The following is a 24,012-nucleotide window of genomic DNA, read 5'->3' as shown; positions in this document are numbered from 1 at the left end:
GGTTACATTTCGAATCGTCCACGAAAATTGCTGGTTCGTTGCGGACTTGAAGGCCAGTTGGTATGATGTCTCCCCTTTTACAGCATGTTTCCCCATGCAGACCTTTTTCCTTGTGGATCACAATTTAAATCCAAGTGCATAACCTTGCATTCAGTACAAATAAGCCAGAAATTACTTTTTATGTGCTGGCTGAAAATTTGAACTAGTTCTAGTCGGTCAGGGTGATACATGAGTTAGAGAAGCAAAATAATAAATTTCCAGCTGCGTGGCCAGACCAAATGTGAAACCGCACGTTTATTTTATATAATACCAGTTGTATTTTTTTTTTATAATACGTAAGCAGTGCTTCAACAATCTATCTATTTTTAATAATAATTATGTTACCTAAACTAGCCTTCTAAACACCAACATCGGAATGTAAGCCGTTACTTAAATGTCAAAGCCTATAATGGATGATCTTAACATGTCAGGGAGCTTGCAGTAGTATTTGGTTTGTACAATTCCAGGACCATTGGCAAAAGTTGTTATAAGGATTACCCAACTAACCTTGAGTTGTACAGGTCCCAAGAAACTGACCAGACATCTCTTCTGGAATGAGATTGCAATTTAAACGACTTTAAATGGGTAAGGCTGTACTGCAGTTACATTGTGCTAGAGTGTCATTTACTGGAATGAGTCTACACTGCAACCGGTTTAAATTTAGGATAAGTGGTGCTGAAGCGTTGCTGCGAATGCATTGGGGTTATCTGGTGAAAGATTGGAGCAGAGTAAGGCTATATTGGAGTTGGGCAGTAATGGGGTGATGCTCCATTGGAGTGAGGTTGCACTTAAAAGAGAATGGTTGCTCTTGAGTCAAAGTGTGCAGGATGAGCCTGTACAGCAAATACATTCTGCTGGAATGACTACACTGAACTGAAAGGAGTCTGCACTGGGGTGCTGCTGGACTAGAGAAATGCTAGACTTCATTCAGACTCTGGTAAAGTCAAGCTTTAATAGAGTGAGACAGTATTGGAAACGGAATAGCCTGGAATTCAGCTGTCCTGGCATGTGGCTGTTCTACATTTTTCATCCCCAGTGGACAAGGTATGAGAAACACCAACAAGTTTCAACCTGTGCTTTTTAACATTTGAGCTAAAGAAGATATTTCAGAAAACCCTTCAGCTACATTTCGGGACAGGACAAAAAGACATGGCTTTTTTTTCTTTTACGAAGGTATGCTGAAAAGGTGAGAGGTGAAAGATGGCTCGAGGGCAAACATAGCCCAAGTGAAAACTGAGCTTTTGCTGCACCAAGGTCAAGCAAGCCCTGCCCATTTACAAGATAAAAAGGGTGCAGGTGAGCTCGTCCATTAGAGGGGGTTCACTCGCTCTCCTTCACGCTTCACTCCCTTTCTTGCTTTTTCCTCACTTCTCTGTTTCAGTCAGTTCGCGCTCAAGCTCCACAATGCAATTTAACCAAAGCTTCAGTGCGCGGTCCTTCGGTGGCCAGGGCTCCTCAGGCAGTCGAGTGTCTCGGTCTTCAGGAGGCGGTGGTGGTGCGCGGGGCATGAACAGCAGCATGAGTGTCCATCTAGGAGGCACCCGAAGCATTTCCTTTGGTGGGGGAACCAGAGCAAGCTCGGGGTCTAGCATGGGCGGGGGGAGCTATGGTGGTATGTCAGGAGGTGGTGGATTCGGCGGTGGATTCGGTGGGGGATCCGGTGGTGGAGCAGGCTTTGGCGGCCGTTCTGGTGGTGGAGCAGGGTTTGGTGGTGGAGCAGGGTTTGGTGGTGGATCAGGGTTTGGTGGTGGATCAGGGTTTGGTGGGGGAGCAGGGTTTGGTGGTGGTGCACCAGCAAGAATCGAACAAGTTCATGTCGACCAAAACCTCTTGGTTCCCTTGGATATTAGCATCGACCCCAGTATTTCAGAACAAAAAGTACAGGAGCGGGAACAAATCAAGACTCTCAACAACAAATTCGCATCTTTCATCGACAAGGTAAGGCCTGTTCTTTAACCTATATTTGATCAACTATTGCTGTTTTAATAGTTCAACAAACACAGAAGTGTACTCGGTATGGTTTACATTCGTCCTATCCTTTTAATTTAGTAATGTTTCCAGACATTCCATTGTGTTCTGCTTCTATCGTGTCAGGAGGCTGTTTTATCTGCTGCCAGTCCTTGAACCCTTAGCTGTGTTAGCCAGCAAACGTGTCTTGGTTGTTTGTGGTGCTCTGTCTAATTGACAAGCCATGTGAGTGTTTTCAATCGTGTGCATTGGGTCGCAGGTTCGGTTCTTGGAGCAACAGAACAAGGTGCTGGAGACCAAGTGGAGCCTCCTGCAGGAGCAGGGAGGAACTGCGAGCGGGTCCCGTAAGAGCAGCATCGAGCCCCTCTTCGAGGCTTATATCGGCAACCTGAGGCGGCAGCTGGAGGGCCTGAACAGTGACAAGGGCCGCCTGGACGGGGAGCTGAGGAACATGCAGGGCATGGTGGAAGACTTCAAGAACAAGTAAGAGTGCCGCGCAATCTGCCCAAACACAGGGCTGGGCACTGAACAGACTCATAATGCCAATTGTAAAGCAACGTTTGTGAATATTACAGAGTGGTGATTATTTTCGATGGATGAAATGGTGTGAGAGGATGTTTTGTCAGTGTCTACATTACTACATGTCAATGGTATAATGACTATTTATGAAGGTTGAATTGTGTAACTATTGGTCTTTACCTTATGTTTACCAATCAATTAGACCACATCATGTATTTTACTGGCATCCACCACCACCACAGCAATACAAAGAGTTTACAAACCAGGCAACAAATAAGCATTGTTTGCTTCGTCAAAAACGTGACATATAAAATGGCGATAATTAAGGGTTTTCTTGTAATGCAATTTCATGAAAGTTCATACTGTAGCACACGCAGCATCTCCAAAGGGATGCAGAAAAATATTATACCTATATGTAGCTGTACTGAGTAAGTGCAGCACAGAGTGAGAAGTGCGGGGCCACACTAATAAATTACCACAGAAAAATGCACAATACAAACTGCAATACGCATGATCACTCTTTGTATTGAGAAAACATGAGCATGAGTGCAAGAGTGAGTGTGAACTGGCAATGAGAGCGGGCAAGAAATTCTTGCTTAATGTCCAGGACTGAATCAAGGACTGCACGGTAGAGGAGGATGTGGAGCAATGTGTCCTCGGTGAGGCACTGGTAAAATTAGGTGAAGCAGCGACTTGGAATTATTAATGACATTGGTAAAAAGGGTATTTGGAAGAACGGGGATGAGTACTATCTCCTCTGAGGAACTATTAAAAGCACACTGGAACTTTAGTCAGCAGCGTAATGAAGGTTCCTGCAGCCCTGCGGCACATGGGGAGGGAGGGGGGAGGGGGGGGCGGTACAAGGGTGGGTTTCCAATCCCTCAAGGGGGGCCTCAATCCTTCAAGGGGGGGCCATTCATCAGAAACCCACTGAAATCTATAAGACATGGAGTCTCGGGGCTCCTCATCACATTCTGCAGTAGGGGCTATCATTGTGTGTTGTGCCACTGGTTTTAGTACCTTCTGCCAGAGACTGATAAAATGAGATAGTGACAGAGATTGTGTTTTTAGAGAATTTTAAAATTGTATATTTTCATGGGAATTGAACTGCCATTGTGCCTGTTGTGAGGGCAGGTTGTTTAGGGTGAGGTGAAGATTCGCATCGCTTTCTGCGAGAGAAGAATGAATTGAATTGAGTAGAGTCATGGTGCATTATAAGACAGAAGGATGTGTTGTGTGGGGTGGAGTGTTATGTGTCTTTGTGAGGGAAAGGCGTGTGGGTTAAGGTAAGGGGTCATGTAGCCTCCTACAATGAAAGGGTGTGATGGGTGAGCTGACGAATGATGGGGCCTTCTGTTAGGGAGGGGACATTAGGTGAGGTGGACAATCATGGACAGTGCCTTTTGGGACGGAGAGATGTGCACAGGTGAAGTGAAGTCATGGTGCCTTCTGTGAAGGCCACATCTGTTGTGTAAGATGGCATATTATGGCACCGTGTGAGAGATATGTACGTTAGGTTACATAGAGGTGTGTAAAGGAAGACAACTGTGTGGAGGGCTTTCAGGCATGGAAGTGGCATCTCTGGGCCAACATTGGACACGCTTGTAGTACAGCATGTGGATATTCCCATATTTGTAGTGGGTGAGGCTGGAGATGGGGAAAAGGCAGGGTGTGCGTTAAGCTTTGTCTTCATTGCAGACAGGATGACTTAATTAGGACAGCTTTGGTTTACGTTAGGCAAGATGAAATGCATATTTCAATTGGAGGGGTCTGCCAATATGGGTGCTCAATAGATGAAAGAATGATAAATGAGATTCAGGGAACAGAGCACATGAATAGTTATGGCAATGACACATAAATCCGATGAGAAGGCTCTTATACTATAGCTGGGTAATTAAGGTGTTTATGAGAGCTTTGACAATTTGTAGTGGAAGATGGGGGTGATTTTCCAGATATAGAGTGGATTCAATTCAACTGTTGTGGCCATGATATGGATTAATAATTCCAATGGCATGCTAGAAATGGAGAGCATGCCACGTTTCTATCAGAGAGGGTAGAGCTAAGGGTATCCAGACAGAGTAAGGGGATATTAGCAGTAAGGATGATGGGAGTTTAAACAGTCGATCTCCATTTCTGAGGCGTTCTGCACAGATAATATGGTATCATCCAGTGGCCAATGTGTATGGACAGATAGAAATTCAGGATAGGGACTCAGGGGCCAGGACAGGGGCCAAGGGGAAAAAATTTTGAGTGTCTTCAGCATGGAGGTGGAAGTAAAAACTGAAAAAGATGATGTCATCAAGGAATTTGGAGAAGAGTAGTGGGAACCAAGGCAACGCCTTGGGGATCTTCGGCCAGAAGGGGTCATGGACAAGGAAATAGAGCCACACCTGTGAGAGAGAATATTCAGAATGAAAGATGTGAGGAGAGCTGGTCAAAGTTAGGCCCCACAGTATCTAGGGGCATAACAATTAGCAACAGCGTGTTGTGATTGCCAGTGTCAAAGGCACGAGATGGCGAGAAGACTAAAGATAGATGAGGTGCGTTGTGATGGACATAGGTATTGACATTTCAGCGAGAAGTGTTTCAGAAGGGTTTACAAAAGCCTCACTGGAGGGCCGCAGTGCGTGCTTAAAAGAGAGGTTGATTGTTAGTTCAAAATCATAGAAAGGGGCATTGTGAGCCCGTTATAGGGACAGAAGGCTTCATCTGTATCTTCTTGGGGAGTGACATTGTCAATGGGTACTTGAAGCATTTAGCCTAAATGTCAGAATAGAGGGAATGTTTAGACAGCCCATATACAAGTGAGGAGCCTTTGGAGGAGAACAAGGGGTTTCATGATTTGTTGCAGAAGGCGTTAGAAGGGGGCAAACAAGATGCTTATAGATTTAGGGGTGGGGAAGTTCCCAGAAGAGGGTGCAGTCTGAAGTAAGTCAGCTGAGAGATGCGGCTCGTCAAAAAGGGGGATACAGTAAAAAGTTTGTAAGAGTGCTCCTGATTTTGGTGTAAAAAAAGGAATTGACGTTATTTGGAGCGGTACTGACAGACTTATTCTGCTAGATGAACAAGGCCGCAGGCATCACACAAGAGGGAGAAAAACTACGTAGAAAAACAGAGTGCTCTTTGTGCTCAGGATGTGCAAGGTGCCTGTAGAAAAAGGAAAAGGGGAGTTGAGGCAGATGTTATGGCAAATGGTACATTTGAAAGCAGCTTATTCCAATAACGTTGGCCAAGACAACTTTAAGAAGGGCACTGAAGGTGCCCTTTTGAATAATATGCTGCAAACGCATTTTCAAACAGTGCTTTTCAAATTACATTTAGCCAGTCCAATTGTCAAAACCTCGTAACATTGAAATACTTTTTATGCAACCTCTAATGTAGTAATAGATCTATCAACACGCTACCCTTTCTCCCATAAAACAGATATGAAGAAGAAATTAACAGGCGCACAGTTGCAGAAAATGACTTTGTGGTGCTTAAAAAGGTAATAATCTGGGTTTGAGGCCCTGTTTAAATTTACCATTATGTAATTATTGACCCAAACTTCCTCTGGTAGTATTTAATGTAAAGAACTGAGAGCTGTCGGACAAATACTGCTATGTTTAAATCAACACCAGCTAATAACATGTATCAATGTTTCAATATCTGAACAATTTTCAGGACGTGGATGCAGCATACATGAATAAGGTGGAACTTGAGGCTAAGGTTGATGCACTAACTGATGAGATCAACTTCTTGAGAAGTCTGTATGAGACGGTAATTATAATATTACTATTACTTAAAAAGGTATTGGTGCCCTTTCCAGGATCCAGCTTTTTTGACATTCTCTGATGTAATCAATGAGTTTCATTATGATCTGCCTAGGGTGTTAACAGTGGTTATTATCCTAATGTGAGGATGTTCCCTCCTTTTAATTTTCCACACTTAAATAAGAAGCCAGAGCTGAAGCTGACAATGTACAATGAGGGAAAATGATGATCCTCAGCGGCTAACAAACAATAGCATATGGGCATTGAGTCTATTAGTATGCATTATTTAAATAACACCCAGCAAAGCAAGACCCACAAGGCTTCCATATTTCTCTGTATCTTGTCCCTGTTTTTACACTGGCTTTACATCTAGAATGCAGGTAAGCAAGAATGTTAAAGCCAACATTCTAAACTTTGTGATTTGCTATTTTAGTCTAAGCATTCTTTGCAAGATGCTATTTAAGCCTTATTATCTGCATCTCCACACAATAATGGCTATTCCTTACCCTCCTCGTAATTGTGAGGGGAATGCAATTAACAATTAATATTGCCCTTCTAATGAGGTTATCAAGACTATTAGGACACCCTCCCTCTCCACCGAGCGGTGAAGTTACATCACCGTGTTTGATGGGAGAAACAGCAGGAGCACAGCTCTTGCTCCCTTTCTTTGTTATCGGCTTCTGTCCCGAGAGACAGAAGAAGCTTCCTTAGGCAAAAGCCAGTCTCTGTATTGCACTTTGTTAGCTCCTCTCTTTCCTCCACTAAAGGGAAAGTAAGTCTAAATGGCTATATGAAAAATTAAAATCTCCTTGTGGTTAATTTTTGTTTACTTTATAAACGTTGTCAGGGTTTACTTTCTCCTTTAGAGAAGGGATGGGGGATCGTACAGTTGTAGGGAGACCACCTCTAGAAGGTGTTGGGCCACTACTCAGAAGCCCTTATTCCAGAATTAAAAAAATAAGTAAGAGGGTGGCGAGCTGTCAGCCCAGGATTACGCCCGGAGCGGGCCTACACCTGTAGCTATCACCCTCAAAGGGAGCATTCCAATTGGCCTGCCAGCTCATCGCATTCTAAACCAGTTGCTAATTGTTTTCCCTTTCTCGACATTGATTAAACAATTATGTAAACCAAAGAAGCAATCATTGCTTTCCACAGAGCTGTTAAGTGTTTTCCAGAATCATATTATTTGCTAATAAAGGCCTAGACCAACCCTCCGATACATACTGTCCTGTTCTAGTAGAAATCAGTCTCATGAAAAAGCTTCTCGAAAATGTTAATGTCTTGATGAAGGTTTCAATTTTTATGTCATATTGGCGCAGCTGTTCATTGGCGAGAGCCTAAACAATGACCATTCACATCGAAGAAAGCAACAAAGAGGCTTACCTTCTGATGAGGCACTAACCATAATACACTGTCATATTGACGCAATCATTGTCCCCCACTCTACTTTCGATCATATATACACATCCTTTAATGTAACTGCCATTTATGTGATTGCTGCCATTTTATTTTCTAATTTGATATCAGTACGTCTTTTCCATGTAACTAAACGCATATTTAGATGCCCTAATAACCAAAATGCATAGTGCAATGCTCTGGCAAACAAGCTGTAGTTTAATTTCAGTGTAAAAATGAACCATACAGTTTCAATAAATACAGGAAAATATTTGTACATCTCTGATGTGTTCTTCAAAAGATTCAAGAAACCAACTCGATTGAGGAGCGTTTTAAATATGAAGATGATTTTAAAGCATTTACGGCACAAAAACGGATTAAAGCATGAGTAGACTGAACCACAATGGGGAGGATTGAAAGTCATGGCTTGTGTGTTGCTTGACTTACAGGAACTCGCTCAGGTGCAAAGTTCTATCGCAGACACCTCAGTAATTCTCTCAATGGACAACAACCGAGCCCTGGATCTCAACAGCATCATTGCAGAAGTCAAGGCTCAATATGAAGAGATTGCAGAAAGGAGTAAAGCAGAGGCCGAAAAAGGATTTCAACTTAGGGTGAGCACTGCAAACCTCAGTGTGTTTTCATTCGTATCACAGAAAGGAATATTAGTACTCACTTATATTATCCACTCCTGATAAGAAAAGGACCTCTCCCTTGCTCAACAGTTTCACATTGTGGTTCGATTGTCTAAAGGCACTTCTAGAATCCCTTCGGAGATTTCTTGTAGATTTCACTGCGTCACTTTTACGAGGCTTTCTTACATCAGAACGCCCACCCTGCATACATTACACCTGAGGCAGGTATAATGTAGCGCAGGGCTTTACAACGTGATGCATCTCCCTAGATGCGCCATGTTGTAAATATGCCGCAACGTTGTGCATTTTTTACGATGCTGCTGTGTCTCAGAAGTGATGCAACAGCGGCGTAAAGTTATTGCAAGGGGTTTGTAAATCGGTCCCCCACATCTCTGTCAATGCTACCACCATAATATACTTAAAAGCCTTCCCAGAGTTGAGGCACGTGACATGCTCATTCGCAGTTTTCTGCAGAAGTTATTTTAACAAACTTCTTTTGTTCTTTTAGTATGATGAGCTGCAGAAGAGTGCAGGTACACAAGGAGACACTCTTAAAAGCACCAAAAATGAGATCTCAGAACTGACCCGCATGATCCAGAGACTGAAGTCCGAGATCGAAAATGTGAAAAAACAGGTACATCTCGCTCTAGTAAGGACGTTAGTTCTATCAAGGAGTAATAGAATTCGTGATGATTTGACCTATAAAAATTCAAAAGTATCAGCAGATGAATGTTTGATATTTTGTGAATTATTGTAATGTACAATGGGATGGTGTGTCTTCTAATAGACTCTATTGTTTTATTTTAAAAATCATAATTTCCACTATCAAGTGGAATACCTTGTATCACTGGCAAGCCTGGAATGAGACGTTTTATAATCTTATCACATGATTACGTGAGCATAAGCAGAATTATGCAGGACAATGCCAAGCATGCCTATTAAAAGCATTGTCCCATATTTGTTTACAGTGTGCCAATCTTCAGACCTCTATCGCTGAGGCTGAGGAAAAAGGTGAACTTGCCCTGAGCGATGCCAGATTGAAACTAAGTGAACTGGAAGCCGCCCTGCAGAAAGCAAAGGAGGACATGGCACGTCAATTGCGCGAGTACCAGGAGCTGATGAGTGTCAAACTGGCCCTGGACATTGAGATCGCCACCTACAGGACCCTGCTGGAAGGAGAGGAGGGCAGGTCGGTGTTGTATACTTTGAATAGAGAGTGGATGATAAGAATAAGCATAATCCAAACCAATCATTCTTAATTGTTTCATCTTAAACTCATCTCAGCTTCTCACTAAGCAGATTTGTATGTTTTGGTTTTCAATGGCGAGCTATTTCTGTAGTCTTTGTCAGACAAACCTTCCAAATACAAACAGGTAAATTATAAATGTGACAGGTGCTCCCTCGTATTTTAGCCTATGGTAGGAAAGGGCATGACAATGCTTATTTCAGACACGATTGATTTCAACCTGAGGACAGTCAGTGATTACTGTGTGCTTGCATTTTCAGTAATTCTTCTTTTTTTTAATCAATAGGGGCCTGTAGTTGCCAAATAGCTTGGCAGACCATATAAATAAAGAAGGATGGTCAGTCAGTAGTATCCAAATAAGCTGATTGTTAGTTGGTGTGGAGAGTCAAAGTTAACCAGCACATCTTCCATGCACAATAAACCAATATAGATACAAACCTCAGTTAGCATAGCATGACGTAATGTAACGTCGCATAGCGAAGGGTAATGTAGCTTAATGTAACGTAACATAGCATAACACAACATACGTAATGTTTTGTACATGACATAACATACAACACCAGTTTCGAACCACATTTATACTTATGACCCATGCTTTTAGCCTTGGATTTACTTCTCCCATTGTTCCTCGACCACGTACGAATCTTGATACAAATATATTGTAAATGATCCTCTACTGTTTATATTTTTAGTGCGAACACTGTGCATACAAATCCCAATCTAATGGACCGAACATATGTTGCGTGATGTTTTAGATGCAGTGGAATATATACCAGTCTCTTCATATTGACCAGCTTGCTTACTAAGAAAAGTTGTAATGGAAAGGGTGGGACACTTTGCTTTAAGTTTTTTTAGCACCATTTTCTTACATGTTATATGTTTCCTTACAGAATGGATGGTGCGATTGCCAGTACATGCACTATGAGTAAGTAGACCAATTAATCCACACATTTTTTCATTAAAAATGTTATTTGCTTTAATTGAATATAAAAATTAAGTATAACAAAATGTAGGTCTGTCTGGTGAGAACTTTCCGAACACCAGTGGCTCTTTCCCGATTTCAGAAGGTGCATTGGCTAGAAATATATTCTAAAAAGACATAGAATAAACTAGCTGTAGCCGCAATGTAGAAAAGCATTTTAAAATTACGAATCATGCACAGGGGTCAGAATTTGAAGATTTTAAAGTTTATAGCAACCAGTAATTACCGGGTGCGATAAAGTCCACACTCTCCAATATATTTTAACAGATGAAACCTACAGGAATTCTATCAGGGAAAATGGACAGTATTTACCAGAGCCTGTGGATTTTGGTGCAGTATGTACCAAAATCTGAATGTCTGTTCCCATTTACTTACATTTGGTAGAATTTATTGCACCAGATTAATTTAGAATCTAGTGGATTCGTAATTTATCCGGCATGATAAATTACCAGCACTTCTCCGAGGTACTCACGTGAGACCCACAAAGAATTTAAAATTGCTGGTTTTAGCATGTTCTTAATTTAATCTTTAAGCAGAGCGCAATGCTTGATAGTAGTAAGCATTAATAAATATCTAGTTTGTTTGTGTCACCACACAGCGCTAGAAAAAGCTCACACTTACAATTAAAGCAAATACATAGAAAACATGCAGGTGTAAACTTCATCCGCGAAGCAAAATAGTCTAATTAAATGTGGGATCTTGTTTTTCTCTATTTTTTTACAGCTATGGTTAGTGGCGGTGCAAGTGGAGGTGGCTCTGGATATGGCTCTGGCTCAGGGAGCGGAGGTTTTGGAGCAGGAGGTGGTTTTGGAGGTGGACAAGGACAAAGCTTTGGAGCAGGAGGTGGTTTTGGAAGCGCGCAAGCACACAGTTTTGGCGCAGGAGGTGGTTTTGGAGGGGTTCAGATCTCTGGAGGAGGAATGAGTGGCTACTCTCGAAGCCTTCAAGCTGCCCGTCGCTAGAACCTGTGATATATGAAAGAAAAGCTTTTCTTCGCTGCAGAAAACAACACCCTCAGCCAGAAACTCCAATGAGGCACAATACTGTATTGTTGTATGTCCGGCAATGTCCATACTGTGTTTCAAGATTGCTTTGATATATCATTGCTGTTAGGAAATATGTTTCTGGACATATCTAGAGGGGTTGCCACAAGCCCACTGAGATGGTATAGTTTATATGTTATGCATAAACCTTGTCAGAGTTTACCCACCTCCCCGAGGGCATCAGAAGAGAAACATTCCTCTCAGAGGGACACTAACAATTTGCTCATATCAGATCACCAGACAAGTAATCATGTGCTTTAAGTGAAATCAAGGAAAGTCACTACACATGGATTCTATTTCAAAACAGAAGTCAGATTATAAATGGAAAGTATTTCAGTCCAAAGACTCAACCCGTTATGTTTTTTACACCTGAATGTTTTACTATCGGTATTGTGGTAAATAAAAACGGTCATTTGTTAATGCAGAACTGCACACCCGAAGTTTAATGAAGAGTAGATTACCCATAAATAAAGCTGGTCAAGGCCTGAACAAAGGTTCACAGCTGATTTTTACAGATGAGACGTATTAACTATGTAGCGTGGAGTTACCTTCATCCAATAAACTACATCTGTACAATATACCTCTTGTTCGTTATGTTATTTCCATTATTTACAAATTGTTGTTACTGAGTGATTTGGTTATTATCAATCGATGACTACCTTATCGGTAGACTCTTTTCATGTTCTCAAGCAGGAAGTATTAGTCTTATAAATAAGTCTATATTGGACAAGGAAGAGAGTACTCTGTAGGTCCCTCGTTGCTTAGTGTTAAACGTAAAGTCATTTCCAACTCACAAAGTGATAAAAACTGAAAGTGATGTAATAAACTTACATTGGAGAGAAACACACTGTACATTGAACGAACAACTGGAGTTACATACTTAAAAATACTGAAGATAAAACTCAAACTGAAAACCTAAACATCTCATATTTCAAAGTATTTCATATAGGTCAAAACAAATGTCGGAAACCCCCTTTTATATCAGATGTAAAAATACTAAAACCCTTTTACTGAAACTATAGGATCAGATGGATGAGCAGACTGATCAAGTGATAATGGCCCAAAGACTGCCAAGTGAGTGACTTACAGGGCTTATGGACCTCAATCTATGGGCATGAAGGCGGGACGTACATGTGGGATGTATTCATTTATTTGGACCATTTGTCTGAACATGGTCTAAAATGGTCTGTCCACAAAGAAACCAAAATTATTAAAATGCATAATGGCAACAATAAAAACAAACTCAATGACAGTCGGGTAGGTAATAACACCATGTTACATCACTACTGGGACTGAGAGTTTACGTTTGCCAAGTGTGTGTGTGAAATGTAGGCAGCGACCGGGTGATCTAATCTTCCTACTTATGTTCCTTGCCCAGATGGCAATGAGCAATATTCATAGTGAGGCTTAGTCAGAACTCTGGGCACACCTGTACATCCTCAACAATATACGAAAAAACAGATTTAGGCTCTGCACACTATTAGTTTGAGTCAGGTATTCTAAATTAGATTCGGAATGCATTAGAGCACTGCGCAGCCAGGTTTGCGACATGATTTCTCGCAGCTTGTTACCCATCTACCTATCCATTATGTTACAGTGGGCCACAGAACTGTGTGATGGTGCCAAGTCAATAATAATCTCAGCACAGTGTAACTGATTACGGTTACTCGCAGATGAAGGTATTTCTTTTGCCAGAAATGGCCATATAAACAATTACTTTCTACTGGAGCACTTCATCAAATCTGTGACACATTTCTCAGGCCCATGTGCGACTTGCTGCTAATGTATAGGTTTTTTCGATGCATTATGGGGCTTGTAGTCCTTGATCAATAATTGAATAGACAAAATGACATGTCCCGAAATCGAAAGACCAAGACACTCGGCAAGCTTACTGCATGCCAAAGTGGTTTTGAGGAGCACTGAACATAATGAGAGTTACTGCTGGATAGCTGGATAACTTAGTGGCTGATGCAGGGTCACCACATTTTAAGAGCCAGAAATCGGAACATTCCACAAATATAGATGTTGGGTTACAGTTTTGCATTGGGCAACAGGCACAGATTGACTTAATTGAGAGCATTCATCAACATAGAAAACAGAGACAAAAAGATGTTAATAAGAAATTAAACTTGCTTTCCTCTGTCTTCAGTTGACCCACCTCGAAAAACTAGACATCTTAAATTTACTGAAATGAGTCAGGGTAGATAGCAAAAAATCCAGGATGCCTGGACACCCTAGGTTAATGCACTTGCTGGAGTCAATTTGTGTATATCCTGGCCACATGTTAGAATTCTCATAAAATTCCTTAGAGGTTATTGTGCTTTATTATCACAAACATTAGGCCACAAATGTGTGCTCTTGGTAGATTAGCTGAGTGTGTTAATGCCTTTATTGCACAGACATTGTTTACCCTGTGGGTTTTAAGGGATAGTGGGTCCGATTCACAGAATGAACTTAAGACTCAATCCTAAACTTACTACTATTTTGGTATTCACAGAATGCACTTACTACTTTTGGCATTCACAGAATGAACTTACTACTTTTGGTATTCACAGAAGTTAGGATGTTGTCTTAAGTTTGTCTTAAGACAGACTTAAGACAGACTTAAGACAGACTTAGAACAGACTTAAGACAAAATCCTAACTTAAGTCTGTCTTAAGTCTGTCTTAAGTCTGTCTTAAGACAAAATCCTAACTTCTGTGAATACCAAAAGTAGTAAGTTCCTTCTGTGAATGCCAAAACTGGTAAGTGCATTCTGGGAATACCAAAATAGTAGTAAGTTTAGGATTGATTCTTAAGTTCATTCTGTGAATCGGGCCCAATGTCTTTATCACAGATACATCGTTTAACCTGTGGATTTCAAGAGACAACTTAAAATAGTTGAATGAGTTGTGCATTAACTGCAAACTGCAGCATGAACCATGCAAGGCATATTTCATTAGCCATGTAGCTGGTGATAACTTTCTCGAAGGTTAATTTGTAGCTTTCTGAAAATAGTAGAATTTCTCCAAAAATGTCAGTCTTCCAGAAAACCATCAGTATGGTTGCTACATATATTTGCTTGTAAAAAGTAAAGTTTATGAATAATAAAGAGTTTGAGACTATATGAGGTGTTACACAGAGATCGACTGCTGGAGTTCGGCATTCCCCATCATTTCATATCAAGTTCTAGAACACTTCTCTTGGTGCACTGGGTATTGAAGATGGTAGATGATGGATTAGCAGTCTGATGTGGAAGGTTGACGTTGAATGTCAGTTAGGTTAGTGAACACCCAGGGTTATTTCGAGCATTGGTGTGCTATCATCATGAGAGACATTTGCAATCAATTTGGCATGACACTCTATCACAGCTCCTCTCTGGCACTGATAAGCCCAAATCTCCACACTCTATACATGTAGCTTTTTTGTATCAATGAGGATTGTAGTGTAATATATGTCATGGTTGTGCGACCTTACCATGTAAGACACTCAGAAACCTGTTGTGACCCAGTCAGTTTGGTTGGCAAAACCTTTAGCTCAATCCTGGGTAGCGGTGGATTCCAGCAGCAAGGTTTAAACACTGAAGTGTAAAGCATTTGGAAGCACAAAACAACTAAATAAAGTCACGCAACACAAAAGAAATCTCACACCAATTTATAAAAATAGATTATACTGTTATGAATATTTAGACATGAAAATGAGCAAAAACCACCAGAAAGTTCCAGAGGTATAGATTTTCTAGTAAAACACAAATCTCAGCATTTTAGTCCAAAGCACAAACAAATTGTGTTAATTTCAAAGTTTGGAAACATTGGAAAAGTTTGAAAGGGTTGTGTTTGGCTACATTGGCCTAAGTTGATTGACCAATTCCAACAGGAAGAAGGTCAGGGGGCGATAAGGAGTATTTGGACTGTTACCTGGTCACCATAGCAGTCTTAGGTCCAGTTCCACACTTTACATCAAGACTTGAATGAAGTCGTCCTAATGCTGGGGATGCAGGATGCTGAAAGATGCTCTGGGTACTGTGCGTTCGACAGGGGCCATCCTGCAGTTATTCCTCACTGCACAGGTAATATGGGGGCAACTTTAGCCACAGGAATTGGGGTCCCTCGAAGTCCTCTGTGCGTCAGTAGAAGTCCAGTTGTGGCAGGGCTACCGATTTTCCGGACACAGCAGGTAGGGCGGTTGTTGAAGGCTGATGTTCATCTTTGGCAATCAGTCTGGACTCAAGATGACACTCCTGAGTCCAGCTGACTCGGGTTCAACTGTTGGCCATGGAGGATCAGTCTCTTGGGATGTCTGTCAGCAGTTAGTGGTGATTCAAGGTATGTGGCTACTGAAATACCACAGTGGGCTACTTCAGTTTTGATGGCCCTGATGCTGGGTCTAGGGGGTCAGCTGACTGACCCATGGAGTAACTATTTTGGTCTGGGGCTCGAGAGTGACCATGAGCTAGGAGCCACAGACACAGTCCTTCTTTGCTGGCCCAAGGTGCGGCAGGTGCAGTTCAGCAGTCAGTGCAACCTCTCTTCCCAGGTCCAGGGGACAGCAAGGCAGTTCTTCTTCAGTTCTTTCTCCAGTTCCTATGGCTTCTGAGGTTCAGGGTGCCAGGGGTGCCATATTTATGTCCAGAAGATACCCCTGAGGAATTATGTGGTCACCAGCCAAGGGGCTACCAGGATCCCTTGCGACAATTTCCAGCTTTGTGTGGAATCTATCAATCCCAGAGTGCACTATTCTGCCCAGTTTCAAGATTTCTGAACCATTTCTTGGATGTTAGGAGCTTGGTAGCCCACCTTAAAGGTGTTGCAAACTATGGGCTACACATCCCTAAATAAAGGTTTGGCCACTGGTTTCTCCTACCTCTTCCCACACCAGCCCATCTTCATGAACAAAGAGAGAGGCAACCCTACATGAAAGGTATCGCCATTTGCCCACCAGAGGCAGCTTCCCCCTTTTGCCATTTAGGCCAACAACCTATGCAGCTTCCTACAAGGGAGGGTAACATCTTAGGCTATAGAAGACCTCTATTGTTCTTGAGCCAGGGAATCGTTCACACTACTCCCCTGCCTGGTGGCCAGCAAATGTGAAAGGCCATCGGATAAACTGAGCAACAGAGTGGTAACTTTCTAAAAGCTGCCATTCGTTAAAAGTTTAAATTTGTGACTTTCATCATCACATTTGGAATAGTCATTTTTTATGTATTGTTAGCACAATGTGTTTTTGGCTTCTTTGCATAAATTTGTTGCTGTAAATATTTACTTTTATTCTGTACCCTACTTTAATATTTAATGTCTAAATAAGACTGATCTTTTCAAAATATCCAAGTACTCCCGTGTTGTTCTTTCCTTTTGTTTGCATTGCTGCTGTGTTGTCTATTGACACTACGTAGTCCTCTCCTGTTGGAGTGACACCTTCAGATTAAATCATATAATTTACCAGAAGTTATCCTACTTAAACAAAATCCCTTGCAGGTCCTTTTTACTTGATTATTGCATTGCCCAAACCTACAAGGGTATATTGGGTTTCCCCCCCTTTCTATTATTCGTTAAAAGTGACATTAAATTTGACTTGGGCATTAAGTCATGTTTAATGCCATGATTAATCTCATAACTTGGAGTATCTATTTTAGTAGTCCCATTTATAAGTTAGCTGGACTGAGAGGCCAGCCATTAACTTAGCTGTAGCCAATGGGCTACTAACTTATCTAGAGCAAAAACATCAAATTTGGGATGTTGCTGCTAATAAAATTCAGCTCCATGTCTTAGGTAGGCCTTCCTTAGGGGAGAACTCTGTATATTGTTAAGGCAAGTGGTGGCTTAGCAAATGGTTTAAATTGCAAAGTCAAAGTAGCAGTTTTGAAACTCCTCTTCCAGGCTGCAGCGGCAGACTGGGAGACATTCTCTACTTTGTCACACTTAGGGTGGCACCATTAGTGCTGCAGCCCTGAGTGGACACTCTAACTTACATGCCCTGGGTACCATTGGTTCCATACACTGTGGACTTAAAAGTAAGTTGATGTAGGCTAATTGGGGGTAGCCAATTTAACATACATTTTGTAATAGCTTAAAACACTGGAACTGATGCCTGGTTAGCAGGCCTCTGTGTGCCCTCTCAGAGTCGAAAAAACAGAAGCTAGTAGTCCAAATGGGGGCAAAAAGTGGAGGGAAAACTTGCAAAAAGCCAGTTTCCTCACAGTATGTTATAGCCCCCGCTCGAACATTACTGTCACTGCATCGGATGGATGAGACCTTACAGAGAAGCTCTCCTTACAGATAGCAAGAGTCTTGGGAACCCTTTCCTAGCAGGTTGATGCTGCTTGTGAGGTTTCCTTTTCCTTGGGTGCTTCTGGGTGGGGGTGGGGGTGGTGCTCCTTCCTGCTGAGGTGTGGGACAGGGGGCATGGTAGGAGTAGTAGGGCAGGCCTCACACCCCCAAACAGCCCTCCCAGGGAAGATGGCTACCTGTGAGAAGTTGGCCTGGTATATGATATCCACTATTCTAGTGGGCACCCTGTATCAGTCCAAACAACCCTTATGGCGATGGCTGTAAAGTCAACCTTATAGACCAGCTATCATAGGGATAGCATGGACAAAGCAGTCATAGGCTAAAACCTCAGAGGGCATGTAAAGCCAGCTGGTTTCCCAATAATAATCCCTTGAATATCAAAAGAAAGGACACCACATAAGGTATATATCAAATACATATGTCTTTTTTACTAACACAACCCATCTGCACTCTTTATGAGGTCGGAGTCCGAGATACAGCACAAGTTACTCAATAAGCATACTATAAGTTGACCATATACTAAGTAAGTGGTATAAGAACCACTTCAGGAATGGTGAATAGGCCTAGGGCCTAGAGAATTGCTGGGGCTACACTGGACAACCAAAGGTTAGGAAGTAGGAGTCCCACAGGATGCGTGTGCAGTGTCTAAACACACATGCGAGTTACCATCGAGTTATAATGGGAATGTAAAAGTTACAAAGTAGTAGATTTCAAACACTTCTGGATGGACTACGGGACAGCCCTGTTAAACTAGGACACTTGGATAGTTAATACCCACGGGAGCACCGGAGTACTCGAGTTACCTCACCCAGGGAAGCCAGGTGCATAGGTGTTCTTTCGTGTCGGGTTTTGTCTCTGATTCCTAAGGAGAGCTGCAAGAAAGTGCTGCAGGGGACCAGTAGGAAAGTGACCGGGTCGATCCGAGGGTGGATCGGAGTCGAGAAGAACCTGAAAGCAGAGGGGACTGAGTCTGGGTCACTAGCCAGTGACCAGGAAGGAACCAGGCGATGTCGAGATGCAATCAGGTGAAGAGGTGAAGCTTGTCTCCGCAGCCACAAGGTCCAGGAGGCGTCGACGACAACCAGGAGCTGGAGTTGAGCTGTTCCATAATGGATCTAGCTGTTGGCAGTGTCGGTATTGGACTCAACAAACCTTGGCAAATGCAATCCATGCAGGATTGGAAGATTGGCTTCTGTTCAGACCAGCAAGGTCTGGGGAGCTTCTCCTTTGCAGGGAAGCTGGAGAAAGACCGGAGCAACCAGGCAAGCAGTGTTGATTTAAAGATTCGTCGTCCTAGGGCTCACTAGCCAATGGGCTAGCAACCGGGAAGCCACGTCAAGCTGAAATGCAGGAGCAGGCCCCACGCGGCACTAATGGAGTGTGGAGGGCTGAGCTTCAGTGCAAATGCTGCTCGGGTCTGGGGCTTCTCAAATCCCAAGGCACAACTTCGAGGGTATCTCTGAAGCTGCACGGTTAGCAAAAAGCAAGTAGTCCAGGATGTCCGGTCCCACGTCTCTCGTGTCCGCCACGGGTCTCAGCTTTGCTGTAGATGTGGGTCGGAGTCATAGAAGTCTGGAAGTCCAGTTCCTGTATCGCTAAGTCTTCGGGTTTTGGCAGGAGCGTCGACAAAGCAAACCAGCAAGTTACTGATGGTGCCTGTTTGCACAGGGTGGTCACTCCTTGACCACAAGGGAGATGTTTTCAGTCTTCTAGTTGAAATGGAACGTCGAAGGTCCAAGAGTTCATTTCAGAGTTTCTTTCCAGGATAATCTAATGTCTCTAGACACAGCTCCTATCTTTATACTAAACTAAGGGGCTGGAGTACCTGCTAGGTCCCTCCTATGGGTGGAACCTAGGAAGGGGGTGGTTACACCCCTTTCTCTTTGTCCAGTTTCGCGCCAGAGCTGGGGCTGGAGTGCCCCAGCAACTGGTTTGAACCGGGCTATGCATGGAGCACCTTGTGTGCCCCAGGCAGTGTCTGGAAAAGCATCTTTCCATTGAAACCACCCTGCCCCAATCCACTACAGGCTGTCTGGGGAGGTGCCAGCACCTCCCTCGACAGGAAGCCTATTGTCCAGGCCTCCCCTGCCGGAGTTTCGTCCAGCAGCAGGAGGTCAGACTCGTGTCTGTGGCAGTAGCATCCATTTTGTGATGCTGAGGCTCTGTTTAACTTTAACCGGGTAAAGCAGTAACTACATGTCTTTTCCCTCTAGACGGGTGGAATGCTACCCCCGCCTCCAGGACTGGCGGGGGGGGGGGGGTAGTATTCCAAAGTGTTTGACACCTTACACAACATGTTTTGATAAAGCCAAACCAAAGTTAGAATTAACCGCGAGGATTATAATGCACTTAAGAGTATCTGGTATGGCTATATCATAGAACAGCTATAAGGACATGGTTCCAAAAGCTGCAGAGAGGCTCAGCTCATGCAAGAGCACCATCTCACATAAAACCAAGCACTGTGCCTTCAAGATTGTAATGGTCTGCCATAGGAGTGACTTATAGGCATATATGTGTCTATATATAAGGGTAGATATTGGAATATTATATCTAAGCAAGGGGTGATTACACCACCTTGCCCAAGCTGAGTGATCAGCCTGTGGTGTCAGTTTCGATGGCCAGCAAGGGGTGGCAAAATTCATGCTGCAGCCCCTGGTAGGCCTTGGATCCCCCTATGCCCTGGGTACCTATGGTACACTATACAGGGGCTAACAAGGTGATCCAATATCCAATTAGATATGTACCTAAAGTACATGGAGTCCATTTTACAGAAAGAGCAGATATCATGGGGCCCTGAATAGCAGGATCCCAGGACAACTAAGTCAAAAACCAGCTAAACACTAGGCAAAAAGTTGGGGTAACCATACAGTCAGATCCCACCTGCCTACACTACCTAGCTGTGAGTTTATTGGGTGTACTGCAATGGCGTCCACGTGCTTCTGGGTGGGGTGGTGGGAGGGCTCCATCTTGCTGATGCTGTGGGACAGGGGGCATGGTGGGAGTTGTAGGGCAGGCCTCCCACCCCCAAACAGCCCTCCCAGGGAAGATGGCTACCTGCCTGTTAGGTGAGGGTGATCCATAAAATGGCTTCCAAATACTTCAGGGTGGGGGTGGTGTTCCTTCCTGCTGAGGTGTGGCACAGGGGGCATGGTGGGAGTAGTAGGGCAGGCCTCACACCCCCAAACAGCCCTCCCAGGGAAGATGGCTACCTACCTGTTAGGTGAGGGTGATCCATACAATGGCTTCCAAATGCTTCAGGGTGGGGGTGGTGCTCCTTCCTGCTGTGGTTTGGGACAGGGGGCATGGTGGGAGTAGTAGTGCAGGCCTACCACCCACAGACAACACTCGCAGGGAAGATGGCTACCTACCTGTTAGTTGAAGGTGATCCATTCAAAGGCTTCCAAGTGCTTCTGGATGGGGTGTGGGTGGTGTTCCTTCCTGCTGAGGTGTGGGACAGGGGGCATGGTGGGAGTAGTAGGGCAGGCCTCACACCCCCAAACAGCCCTCCCAGGGAGGATGGCTACCTAGCTGTTAGGTGAAGGTGAACAATGCAATGGCTTCCACGTGCTTCTGGGTGAGGTGGGGGGAGGGCTCCATCTTGTTGATGCTGTGGGACAGGGGGCATGGTGGGAGTTATAGTGCTGTTTGCCTGTACACATGCCCCCATGGTAATGTTGATGGCTACGTTTGGGGTGAATGGGAGTGGGTAGATGTGTTTGTGAGTGTGTGATGCAGATGGATGGTATTTGTCCTAGGTGGTGTAGGTTTGTAGTTGAGCAGGACAGTACATTTCAGTGTGGTGATAGTCATTTGTTTGTACTTACCAGCCTCCACTCCCCTGACTACTCCTGTGCGACTCTCTAGATGTAGTATGGCAAGCACCGTCTCCTCCCATGGTGTGAATGTTTTTGGTGGAAGGGGAGGGCCACCGCCAGTCCTGTCAGCCAGCTCTCGGTTCTTGCGTCTCTTCTCTTTGACAACCCTCTTCCGATCATGCCACCGCTTCATGATCTCCTTTTTGGATCGCGGGGTGGTCCCTACTGCATTGACCCTTTGGACTATCCTGGCCTACATTTGTGTCCTTGTGGCTAATGGTGTCTGTTGGACCAGGCTACCAAACAGTTGTGGTTCAACTCTGACTATCTCATCTACCATGACTGTCAACTCACTCTCTGTGAATTTGGGCATTTTATGTGTTGCCATGGTGTCTGGTATGCGAAGTGGTTGTGGGTGCAGGGGTGTGAGTGGCGGTTGTGGTGGTGATGTGTATGGTGTGTGATGTGCTGGGGGGTTGGTGGTGCAGGTGTGGCAGTGATGTTAGTGCTGTGTGTGGTGTGAGTATTGCTGGTGTGTAGCTTTGCCTATCCTTTGTTGTGAGGGTTGGTGGCCTTCAGTTTTAGAAAGTTGCAAAGGATTGTGGTCAGGGAAGAGGCTGGTTTTATACTCAGCTATGTGGGTGTGTCCAAATGGGGTATTGCTGTCAGGTGTTGTGTGGGTTGTCCTGGGAATTGTATTTTTATTTTTGCCATGTGTTTGTGGCATTGGGATGTGTTTTTGTGTTTGGGGGCATGGCTATTTTGCTGTGTGTACTGTTTGGGCTTGTTGTGGGTTTTTTGCTTTATCCGCCATATTTTTAACAGATCGTCCACAGTGGTGGCTATGCTGTAGCTCTTCAGCCGGCTCTCCCATTCATTCCAGTGTGTGACCGCAACGTCGGAAAGGTACAGCGTGACCGTCGGGGTTATTCTAATTTCCCATGCTGTGTCTCCGCTATGCTTGCAGCAGGTTTGTGTTTTTCCGCAGCGTATCCGACCGCCGCGGATGGATTTTGCCCAACACCGCCCACTACGGGCATTTTTTCTCAGCCCAGTTCCACCACGGACGGTGTTTTTTGGCAGATGACGATAATTTGACCACCGGTTTTTCCACGGACCCGGAGGGCGGTTGTTTTCCGCTTCCATGTCGGTCAGGATGGTTTTCCGACCGCTTCCCTAATGGGCCCCTAAGTGTCTCCCCACTAACTCCCGCATTCATTGCATACCCTGCCATCCCGTTTCTGCGGTCTCCCTATTGATTTCCAGAAATGTTTTATCCATACTTTCATATGCTCCAAATATAATGTATCCAGGAACAGTTTTGGTTCACTGATAGACTATCGAAGTAACAAACATCGATGTTGTAAATATCGAAAAAAAGATATTGACAGCAAAAATATCGACTCCAATGTCTTAACAGGTAAGTACAAAAATATTGAATCAAAAATATCGAGTTAAAAAATGTAGATGTAAAAAATATTGATAAAAAAATATATACAATAAAATTATATAGTAAATATATTAAATGTTAATATTATTTAAATTACATTTAATATACATTTTAACTAAATATAAAGAATAAACATAATTAAAAAAATATAAAGACAAAAACATAAACATTTATACATTATACATATATTTACTTGAAAAACATTTATGAACTGTTATCTTCTTTATTTGATTTTAACCTTTAAAATTATATAAAAATAATAAATAAATATACCAATGATTGAAAATAAAATAAAACATTTAATAATACGTTAAAAAATGTAACTACTAAAAAAAAAAAATTAAACATACATTTCCCAATACAATAAGTGCAACATTAGGGAAAGTGTTGGATAACGGAATAATTCAATTTACTATTCCAACTGCAGTGTGTGCAACAGTATGGAAAGTGTTGGATAGCAAAGGGGTAAAGCTTACTATTCCTACTCCAGTGAAAGCAACAGTAGGGAAAGTGTTGGATGGAGGAGGGGAAAAATATTATTTCCACTCCAAAGAGTGCAACAGTAAGGACAGTGTTGGATAGCGGAGGGGTAGAAATTACTATTCCCACTCCAGTGAGTGCAAAAGTAGGGTAAGTGTTGGATAGCGGGGGAATTACATTTACTATTCCAACTCCAGTGAGTGCAACAGCAGGGAAAATGTTGGATAGTGGAGGGGTAACAATTATTATTCCCACTTTAATGAGTGCAACAGTAAGGAAAGTGTTGGATTGCGAAGGGGCAAAAATTAATATTCCCACTCCAAAGAGTGCTACAGTAGGGAAAGTGTTGGGATAGCAGAGGGGTAATAATTACTATTCCCACTGCAGTGAGTGCAGAAGTAGGGTAAATGTTTCTATTCCCACTC

The 24,012-nt window shown here is 43.2% G+C and overlaps 1 protein-coding gene across 1 annotated transcript; it reads left to right on the top strand.

The window, feature by feature from the left end:
* Positions 1 to 1,354: 1,354 nt before the first annotated feature.
* On the top strand, positions 1,355 to 12,154 carry LOC144833194 (keratin, type II cytoskeletal cochleal-like). Its single transcript, XM_078689149.1, has 9 exons — positions 1,355 to 1,977; positions 2,267 to 2,490; positions 5,950 to 6,010; positions 6,187 to 6,282; positions 8,120 to 8,284; positions 8,814 to 8,939; positions 9,274 to 9,494; positions 10,442 to 10,476; positions 11,257 to 12,154. The coding sequence occupies exons 1-9, from the start codon at positions 1,444 to 1,446 to the stop codon at positions 11,493 to 11,495; spliced, it is 1,701 nt and encodes a 566-aa protein (XP_078545275.1). The 5' UTR covers positions 1,355 to 1,443; the 3' UTR covers positions 11,496 to 12,154.
* The last annotated feature ends 11,858 nt before the right edge of the window (positions 12,155 to 24,012 follow it).

This window comes from Lissotriton helveticus, chromosome 1_1 (assembly GCF_964261635.1).
Source record: "Lissotriton helveticus chromosome 1_1, aLisHel1.1, whole genome shotgun sequence".
Classification (NCBI taxonomy): domain Eukaryota; kingdom Metazoa; phylum Chordata; class Amphibia; order Caudata; family Salamandridae; genus Lissotriton; species Lissotriton helveticus.
Note: the sequence above shows the minus strand (reverse complement) of the source record. Positions and strands in the feature narration are given on the sequence as shown.